This window comes from Engraulis encrasicolus, chromosome 8 (assembly GCF_034702125.1).
Source record: "Engraulis encrasicolus isolate BLACKSEA-1 chromosome 8, IST_EnEncr_1.0, whole genome shotgun sequence".
Classification (NCBI taxonomy): Eukaryota; Metazoa; Chordata; class Actinopteri; order Clupeiformes; family Engraulidae; genus Engraulis; species Engraulis encrasicolus.
In genome coordinates, this window is record NC_085864.1 from 30,867,475 (window position 1) to 30,878,244 (window position 10,770).

Sequence of the window (10,770 nt, forward strand, 5' to 3'; positions counted from 1 at the left end):
TGAATTCAAAATTAAGATTGAAAATAAAAATCATTAAAAATCTGATAACATTTAACTGTAATAAGTAATCAATCGAGAACATGTGCAACAACCCAGTGTAGTCAAATCCACGTTTTTAAATATACATTTATTTAAGTTCAAAAACAAACAAAAAAATCAAGAAGACACTGACTACAAAACGCTTGCACTCCTGTACATGTAAAATGTTCATTACTTTTTTCCCCAGCAGGCAAGGCAGGTACTGTACGTGTGCGTATCAGGGCACGGAGATGTTGTCGTCGTCATTCAGATGTCATAGGTAGATAATTAACACATGAAGGTCCACATGCATGATTCAGAAGAGAATGCAATGAGCTTGACACACCACCCCTCAGTCCTCTCTCCCTGTGCGCCACACAGTCCGGATACTAGGCCATGTTCCTGTATGCAAAATTTGGCCTGCCATTGAAGTCCAGGCCTTCTATTTACACTGAGAAAGTATCACGAGGCGTATCCGATGCCTCTTTTCCACTGCCCATTTTCTGGTAGGCCTACAGCTGGAGAAAGTGCGACTCGGCTGCCACTTTTTGCCTTTCCAATAGGCACAACACAGCTCAATCGCAAAGCAAAAAGTGGCGTCTGAGTCGCGCTGTGTCGAGCTGTAGGTCTACCAGAAAACCGGCAGTGGAAAAGAGGCAAGAGTGGCTGATTAAGTAATAAACCATTTAAGTTCAGTTAACCTTGAGGTAGTGGTAAGTCATCTAAAAGAAGTCTAGAATCCTAATTTTCTGAACTAAATGATGCCTTTAGTCTACTTGCAAGCAGGTTTACCACTTCCTGTGGGTTAACTTAGCCAGACTTATCACTTGATCATGTTATTGGAATACCCCCGTGGCATTATAATGGTGCCTTCAAAACAAGGATTCCTTCTTTTAAACAGTTAGCCCCCGTTGATGGGGAATGTGCTGCTCATATTGTTCCTCAGAGTATATATTGTCGGCCTTTATCAATTCGATATGAATGCGTAAATAATCTATAGACCTTCAATCTGGGGGATTCTTGAGTGAGCAAGAACATAAATCAATATTATTTATAGGGGCAACATGGACACAAGGGGAGGAGACAGCCCTCTGTGTAAGCATATTTCTCTGTACTCTATGTGTTTGTGTATACGAGACAAATGCTTTTTACATGTGATTCAAGAAAACAAAAAACAAAAGAGTTCCGTTTTTTTTCTCCGTCCTGTATGGGACAACTCTCACATCTCCTCCAGTGCACATGTCTGTTGGGGTCTGTAGAGCTGGGACTTAGATCCAGACCCAGTAGCACCACAGAAGGGCTCTACAGTGACCCATTTCCCCCGCCGCCGCCTCCTCCTCGTCCTCCTGGACCGCCGGTCCGGAAGTCGTGCCACAGTTTCACCAGAGGCTCCCGGTTCTTCCAGATCAGCTCATGGCCGTACATCACGTACCATCTGGAAGAAGAGAAATTTGAGACAAGGTCACACAAGGGCAGATACTCAAAGAAAATGGTAGGAGAATGACACGGGGTATATTGTATAATGGTTAAAGGCCTGAAACACCTGTAGACCATGATAGCCAGCAAAAATGCCTAAAGCAAAGTTTACATGTCTTAAGGTTTTAGCTCTACAATTCTAGAAGGTTATTGGATGACTTTTGTGTTCAATTAACATTGACTTGACTGACTGTGTGTTTTATCTAAACTAGACAAACAATAAGCTTGTTGAAGCATGTGGGCTCATCAGTTGAGCCGTGCTGACGTCAGGTGGATTGATAGCTGAGCTGACATTGCAGTTAACCTGCTAGAATTGATATTTGATCATTCTTCAGGTGTTCATGCACAGTTTTGATGCCCTCCACAAAAATGTACCGTGTACTGTATATAGCCACAAAAATAAAGAAAAGGCATTGAATGAGAAGTTGTGTCCAAACTTTTGTATTATACTGTATATCCCCACCTTGGAAGCTAAAATGTAGTTCACACTTTACAATAACCTTCCGATAATAATTGGTTAACTAATGGTTTATTGTGCATCTATAATACTATTATAAGCATTGATATATCATTATTAAATCAATTGTATAACACTTACTGACCATTTGCTGATGACAATAATGTATTACTAAATATTTAACAGATTTTTTTTAAAGTAATGAGTTATAAATAAACTCAATGTTTCTCTTCCCCCCCCACCCCCATAGCGATTCTCCCCATCTAGAAATGCGTCTTCCTCTAGGCCTACTGTAAACTCACATGCCAAACAGAGCCCCTCCCAGATGGGCCGCATGGTCAAACAGCCTCCATCCCAGCACCAGGCCCGCTGTATCCATGGCTACAATAGCTTTTAATGCCTGCAATTGATGGAGAAAACACATAGGTTCAAGCACTGAGGTCGTCTACAAGTGTTAGACCCACATCAAGAAGAGGGACTGGGTAGGTAGCGTATAGATTAGAAAAACATGCCATAGGTTGGGGACAGGGTAAAATCTTGTCTTTCAAATCATTCTTCATGCAAACACAAGACTGTTTCAACAAATAAGAGGACATGTAGCATACACTTCACAGTTAATGTTTCAAGCAGAGGCATATATACTTGCATAAACACAGCATGCTTGTATAGTACACACAGGTGTTGTTTTATGACCTCCCCAGATAGCACCACAGCGCCCCCTCTGGGCTGCTACTCACATTGCCTGCTGTGAAGGTGTACATGGGCAGGAAGATGATGGCCAGCTTGGCTTCCGGCATCTTGGTGCAGACGGCCGCCAGGACAGTCATGATGGCCCCAGACTGCAGAGAGGGATACCAGCGGCACACAGGAGATGATGAGAAACTGATTGTGCCATTAAAGGGGTATGCCACTATTTTGGGGCTTAATACAGTTAAAATCGTTGGCCGGGGTTTATAAAGATGGTAAAGTGTCTTATTTTTCATGCAAGTCGTTGTCTTGCTTTAAGACAAGTTAAAAGAGGGAGTATGTAGCTAAGCTAGTGAAAGTCAATTGATCACTGTAGCATGTGGCATGCTACACGGATGCATTGACATGCGACATGCTCCCTCTTTTAACTTGCATGAAAAATAAGACACTTTACCACCTTTATAAACCCTGGCCAACGATTTTAACTGTATTAAACCCCAAAATAGTGGCATACACCTTTAATGCATGGTGCGTTGACATTAGAATAGTCAGACATGCATCAGGAGACGGATAAAAAGATGGTCCACAATCATTCAGTCGTCTTTAGCCCAGAGTGTGCAAAAGACCACATCTCTGTTCAATGACTTGTTTGGTCTTTGGTCTGTACTTTTCAGACCAGACATGACGAAATTCGACCAGCACTGATCAATTCAACCAAAAATAAAAGTAAAAGTAAATTCATGGTGTAAGTACAACACTAGTACATGATATTACATTGCTGTTACACCATTTAGTCCACTGTAGTCTATAGTCTATTATCATTTGATCCAACCAGTGGAGACTTAGCTGATCATAAGACAAGTGCACAAGTCTACTTCTGACTCAGATAAGCTACCTGTCTTGAAAAGAAACTGTTTTCTTTTTTACTTTTACTTTTGATGTCTGTTAGCTTTAGATGGTTCTACTGTATTATTTACAGCATGGTCCCCAGAAGTGTTTTGACTCGATGACTTTGGTGGCATACGTAAAGAATATCAGCCCTGTCTAGGTACCTACCGCTCCAAGTGAGGGGCCCAGGCGCCCAGAAGCCGTCTTACACACATAGCTCATCATTGTCGAGACGGCGCCTGGAAAGACAAGATATAATCGACTCAAGTTTCAAGAGTGTCACAAGCATAGCGGCAGAAGCAAACAAACACATGTACAAGGCACAATCAATTTTGACACATACACAACATATACAAACACAGTCTGACGCTGTAGAAATTCAAAAAGATGACTAGTACCAGCAAATTCAAAATGCATCCTGCGGTCACAACGTGTGCATGACATTTTCTAGTCTTGCTCTTGCGTGCCTGTGCACACCTACACACAGTGTTCAAATACAACTTGAACAGAATGCAGCTGAAAATCCACACACTAATGGGCAGTCATGGGTAAGCGGTTAGGGCATCAGACTTGTATCCCAAAGGTTGCCGGTTCGACTCCCGACCCACCAGGTTGATGGGGGAAGTAATTAACCAGTGCTCTCCCCCATCCTCCTCCATGACTGTGGTACCCTGAGCATGGTACCGTCCCGCCGCACTGCTCCCTTGGGGCGCCACTGGGGGCTGCCCCCTTGGGCGGGTGAGGCACAAATGCAATTTCGTTGTGGGCAGTGTGCAGTGAACACTTGTGTGCTGATGAGTGCTGTGCCACAATGACAATGGGAGTTGGAGTTTCCCAGTTGGGCTTTCACTTGACTGACCTGCGGACATGTAGACTGCCAGGAACTGCTCCTTGCCCAGCATGGAGACGATACTGGTGGAGAAGCTCCAGAGGACATACATGTTGGCAGCCAAGTGGAACAGAGAGTAGTGGCTGAAGGTGGACAACACCATGGGCAGACACAGGACCTCTGTAGGGAGGGAGGGAGAGAGAGAGAGAGAGAGAAAGAGAAAGAGAAAGAGAAAGAGAAAGAGAAAGAGAAAGAGAGAGTGTGTGTAAGAAAGAAAGAAAGAAAGAAAGAAAGAAACATCCACAAGACAAGAATGCCATGAGTCTTTGGAGCTATATTGAGTTATATATTATCAACACATCTATACAGTATACAGACACAGAAGAGAGAATAATGAAGTGAAGTTTAGACATACTGCACTCGTGCTTGTGGCCTTTGGGAGATGCATCACATTTGCTGACCCTAATTCCATCATTCTATTGTTTATAATTCTATTGTTATATATTCTTTATTATGATATGACCACTCTAGATAAAAAAAAATATGCTATGCAAGTCATCATATCTATTCTTGTACAGTAGATCCACAATTTGAAGTATTTTCAAATCTGATGTCAAGGGCATCTATGCATTTCCCCATTGGGAGCCCATTTGTCATGTAAAATGCATGGCCTAGTTAAAATAAGTCACATACAGTGACAATCATATATTCCTATAAAAAGCAAAACCTTTGAGTCAGCTCTATTTTTCTTGAAAAACGAGGTCAATGAGAATAGCTGATCCATTGCAAGCCAGTCAACCCTCTCGTGAGACAGACCTCATTTAAGAATGTCTTCATTAAACTGAAGTAGACACCCCGTGGTTTTTTCGCTCCCAAATTACAGCCAGGGCTCAAGAAGTTCAGATGAGCGAGCTGTTCTTTTATAAAATAGATATTTATATAATTTTTGTGCTGACTGTGCTGCTATGAGACAGGGGCTCACAGGCTGTGGCATGTAATCACAGTAAGTGGAGGAGGAAGGGGACACGGCGACTCACTGGAGGCGGGGTTGGACGTGAAGTAGGTCACCATAGACCGCTGCAAGGATGGCACTCTCCAGCAGCAGAAGACCAGCGCGTTGAGGGCGATAATACCTGCAAGGAGATGACCGGGAGACCATCATCATGTCATATCACCATATTAAAAAGGGAAACGTAGGAACCTATAGCTCAAAATATCCCATTATTATGCATATCAGTGTTGTAAAAGCATACTGCTGATGTGGCGAATGGGTCTTACCTGTGACAGTGCGCTGGCCCTCACTTAAGCTGTTCCACCACTGATTCATCTACAGACATAAAGCACCAACAACAATGCTGTCAGATTGGAGACCTACAGTATAGGTTATACAGCACAATTCAACCACACAAAGAAGATGACTATATGTTCAGACAGCAATACAACCTTAAGAAGGTCTTTACTGCAGGTGCAATGACTAATTGATGAAATACACAGGTTACTTGGCAATAGGACACATATAATCTATTTTAATAATAATCAGTTAGTTATATCGAGCATTTTTTATTGTATTTATATAATCTTTAAGTGATCCGATTCTTTGACACAAAGGAAAATAGACAGACCATTTACGATGGTCAAGACTTTTCTGAAAAACACAGGCATTTTTTGTGTTGATATAGCAACAAATCAGCCAATCTATTAAACCAAGAACAACAACAGATTTAGCAGCAGTTGAAAATTATTGAAGTGATAATCTTCATTACATTCCCATACAATCATTCACTCGTCATAAAAACAGATTAATCATCAAATCATAACAGTGACAGGTTATCAAGTTTAACTTGGCACCATGGATGAACCCTTATCGCTGGCACGCTTCCCACCTGTTTACGGAGGTCGCCTTGTTTCTGTGGCCGGATCTTCTCCAGCCAATCGGCTCGTACTTCGTCAAAGTAGCTCTGCACGCGGGACTTGAGCGACTCGTACTGCCATATGGCCGCCGTGCCAAAGGAGCAGCCTGTAAACTGAGATGGAGTTAGTCCCAACGCTGCTCTCCTCCAAGATCATCAACACGTATACGACAAACACACATCATTACTGTAGAAATATTACATCAACACAAGTCACAATACAGACTGCAGGTGGTGCCAAAGGAGCAGTCTGTAAACTGATATGGAGTACACACACATCGCTGCTATTTACTAGCTTCTCACTTGCTTGCCTGCTCGCTACTCTATCATGGAACGTTCGCTGAAAGTTCCCGCGGCTTTAACTCCCAATGGACAGGCGAGAAGTACCGAACTCTGCTTTCCAATTGGTTACTCGCTTACTCGCCTCGCTCGAAGATAAAATATTCTCTGGATCCCCCCACATTGCATCGTTTGTACAGTACTCTGAGCTGCTTTTAGCTCAGAAAAATGAGGACTCCAGGCTCTTCTATTAGATGATTTCCAGCTACATCAAGATTAACTTAACCTGCTTTACTTCTGAGACAGGTTCATGGAACACATCAACATCAAAGCAACTTGTGTACACTGAAATCCAATCGGGTGAATATGCGTTAGGGCGTTATAAGTTATGCCACTTTGTCATAAAGGACCAACCCAATCTGAATCTTAGACCCTCACTGATATGCTGCCATTGCAATAGACCCACTTGCAGCCAATTTATGTTGAAACTGCTGACCTCGTGAACCCACTTTACACTTATGTTTCATGTTACTTCTAATGAGTCACTAGCCATTTAACTTTTCTACAAGCCAGAGTTTTGTTGTCAGTTTTTTCTTTAGGTAGAATATTCTTGCATTTAAACGCAAACAATTGGTGCAACTGTGATTGTTCACACAAAAGACTAAGTTAGCTGTCAAAGTGGCTAGTGAGACTGAAATTGTTACTGACCACAAGGAGCATAATAGTTTTGCATACAAGGGGCATAATAGTTTTGCAAATCAGACTGTAGGTGGTGCCAAAGGGGAGATAAAGTATGTTGCTTGCACTCACTTGCATCATGTACTAAACTAACTGTTCAAAATTAATATGGCGACCTGCCAACTTCCACAGTCCAAATAGAAAGTAAACGATCTGGACCTCATGAGTATTTCAAGAGAAAAATTGCAAGAGGAGACCCTACCCCGACAGTAAAGACGAGAGGCTTGACCAAACGGCCAAATTCGCGAGGGGGCATGTATGGGTTGGAGCGTGCGGGAGGCGGAGGTGGCGCTGCGGCCCGTTTAGGGGCGAGGCTCTCGGCTGCCTCTGTGTGCGTGGGGCCCACGTCCTCCATGGAGCTCCTCTTGGGCTCCGCCTTCTTGGCAGCTTTCCGGAAGCCGCATCTCTGCTGTGTGTAGAGGTTGAACCTGGACAAGAAAAACACAAAGACTACAGATGAGCTGCGAGATTAAATAATTGATTTATTGACCCATTTAGAAGTTAAGTCATCACTGACTGCGTGTGCAGTGTTGACTCAAACACACACACACACACACACACACACACACACACACACACACACACACACACACACACACACACACACACACACACACACACACACACACACACACACACACACACACACACACACACTATAGAGAGAAGACATGCTGCCCTGAAGTGTGCACGTTTGTAAAAAAAAATAGACCTCCTAAAAAGTACACTTGTTATGGTATTCCAAGAGGGAATAGGCGTAGGAGGAGATGTTTGTGGTTACAAGAAATTAAAAGTACCGATTGGACTGAGGACACCATCAGGATGCCCGTGTCTGTGGCACTCACTTCATATCTGAAATTATTGTTAGTTAGCACCTGGCTAATTTATTTACAAAACACCTTGCTAATTTATTTACAAATTTGCAGTAGATGGTCGATTCTTCTCCAACAATGCATGCGCAGCCTGATTAAGTCATATCTGTGTTCAACCCGTAAAAGGGTCTATTGGCCTTAGTAACCGTCTTGTTACGCTGAGGACCCGGGTTTCATTCATGCACACGTCAACTATTCGAGAAAAACATTCCCATCTGAAATAATATTTAAATGTTAAAACCAAATCTGCATGTGCCCATGTGTCAATGTCTCCTATAATAGACATTATAAACATTATGTTATTATGGTAAATCCACAGTGGGACAGGTACCTTCCTCTCCTTTGCGGTTTTCCTTTATTGACACCAAAATAAGAATACTTTTCACACACCAAGACCAAGCTCCTGTTCTGAGTGGTACCCGCCCCAGACTTCTGAGGGCAACCTTGGGTCTAAGAAGTTCTGTCTTCGTGCAGTGGACTGAATCAGCTTTGGGTGAGAGACTTTGGGTGAGCCGGGTCAGGATTTAGGATGTGTGCCAGGGGCTAGCAGAGCCCCCTACAGGAGCTCCAGGTGTTCACTGCAGGGAGCTTGTCCCTTTAGAGTGCACAGTACCAAACTTGTCACAAGTGCAAAATGCAGCGGTGTAGTAGAGGAAAAACTTTTTGGGAAAGCAGCCGTCACAACTATTCACTGTTGAGTGTATACACTAAACATTGTCAGCCATGAACAATCCAGTCATGTTTATGTTATACAATGTTACATGTCCACATCTAGGCAAGGAACAGATTTTCAAGGGAGATATTCTCACCACAACAACCACATAAAACAGTGCTGTGCAGATGTTCAGTGTATTAGGTTGAACGCTCCTTTTTTGTTGTTGCTCAAAGCCTACAAAGGTTGTAATAGCTAATGTAATTCATTTTTGTTTAGCCAACTTAGGTCCATTCTGCCAATCTCACATTTTCTTTACATTGTGATCTCCAACCCCAAAGCACATTTAATGTTGACAAATAAAACATTTACTTACAATCTGTTAAAAGGGTTGACTGGAGAAGTTTCACCCTAACATAAACACAGGCTCAAAGGTCGTGAATAAATGCAATACCCGGCCGTTTCAGACAGAATATAGTTCTAGCAGAGACGGTCTTTAGTACTAGTTCCATTCAGCAGCAAGATCTGATTCATTCTTCAATGGCCGACTCAGAGAGACTGGCGGCTGAGTCAGTATCTCTGAGGTGAGAACTCTCCAGCAAATCGAATGGTTTGGGAATGGTGCGCACTTTACGCCTGTCTGATCATTCGTGGGGAGGAAAATGGGGACTCATGGGAAATCAAATCTGCGATGACAAACACGGAATGCATATTTTGGTAAGTGAAGGCACAAAACTGGTGAAATTATTAGAACAGGTAAGCTTAAGTCATGCCACAAATGCCCACCAACATTCCTAGAAGCCGATGAGCTAACGTCAACTTGATTCCTAGGTTTCGTTGACAAACATTTGAACATGATGTAGCAGCTAAAGAAATGTTTGTCATTGAAGGCGTTTTCAGCAACCAACTGTTGTTTGCACATTCTTGTGAAGGTAAAAATAGTAGGCTATAGTTCATTGAAGTTCACTGGCAAACGTAACGCCACTTCAGTATTTCATAAACCAAGGACTGGGTGATGCAAAGTCGCTAGGACAGCTACAATAATCGACTCTGCCAAGCTGTCTAATAGACCGCTAGTAATCCTCTGCACTCACACATTTACACACCAGTACAAACATGTAATGCATACCTGTTATACCGCGTAGTACAGCAAATTAGGTCCTCTTTAGCCCATTTTAATAAACAACCCCTCCACGCCATGTTCAACGTGACCCCTCCGACACCGCCTTGACATTCTCTACCGGGTCGATGTGGTGGCCACAAGGAGGGAAAAAACGGCAATGCCCTCTAGCGGCGAAGGCGTTCTAGTGCGCTCCAGGTTGATGACATCCTAAGTAAAGTGAATTAAGTTGTTGAATTGTTTTAGACAAATACAGGGGTTTAGCTGTCATCGACTGCTATTGGGAATGGACAATGCTTTGTTGGAAAGACTTTTCTGTATGGCTCCCCTGACCAATGAAAACATTAAAATAGAGCAGTGCTACAGCATATGAGCAGTGCACTACTGTAGTCTACAGAAAGTCACTGACAGACTAGAACTAGGCCTATAATATGGCCATGTAGTTCTATATACATATATATAGGTCAACTGCTATATAGTCTATATTCATCAGACCATTAGGAATGGTAGGCACATCATGACAGTGTGGTGCGCTTTCACAGTCCTTTAAAATTGTTGATATCATTATGAAAAATGATTAATCATTTTAGAGTTGATTCAATCAGGTATGTTGTATTCCATTTCGACTGAATGTTCTTGAGTAAATATTTGAACTTAAATATTTGAAATTAAATAGCTAGTCTAGTCATAATAACAATGCTGTTTTCTGAAAAATGAAAATGATGAATATCCCTACTCCTATAACCAAATTATTTGTTATCCTATGAATTGCTTCATCAGAAAATGACCTCATCTCTGTAAGTAACCTGCTAAATAACACACATGTCATTCTAATTGTCTATGC

General features: G+C 42.4%; 1 protein-coding gene across 1 annotated transcript; it reads right to left on the minus strand.

The window, feature by feature from the left end:
• Positions 1-108: 108 nt before the first annotated feature.
• Positions 109-10,060, minus strand: parlb (presenilin associated, rhomboid-like b). Its single transcript, XM_063205462.1, has 10 exons — positions 9,936-10,060; positions 7,485-7,710; positions 6,239-6,379; positions 5,634-5,682; positions 5,393-5,488; positions 4,386-4,535; positions 3,695-3,765; positions 2,689-2,790; positions 2,254-2,351; positions 109-1,453 (listed from the first exon to the last, which is right to left on the minus strand). The coding sequence occupies exons 1-10, from the start codon at positions 10,004-10,006 to the stop codon at positions 1,321-1,323; spliced, it is 1,137 nt and encodes a 378-aa protein (XP_063061532.1). The 5' UTR covers positions 10,007-10,060; the 3' UTR covers positions 109-1,320.
• Positions 10,061-10,770: the final 710 nt, after the last annotated feature.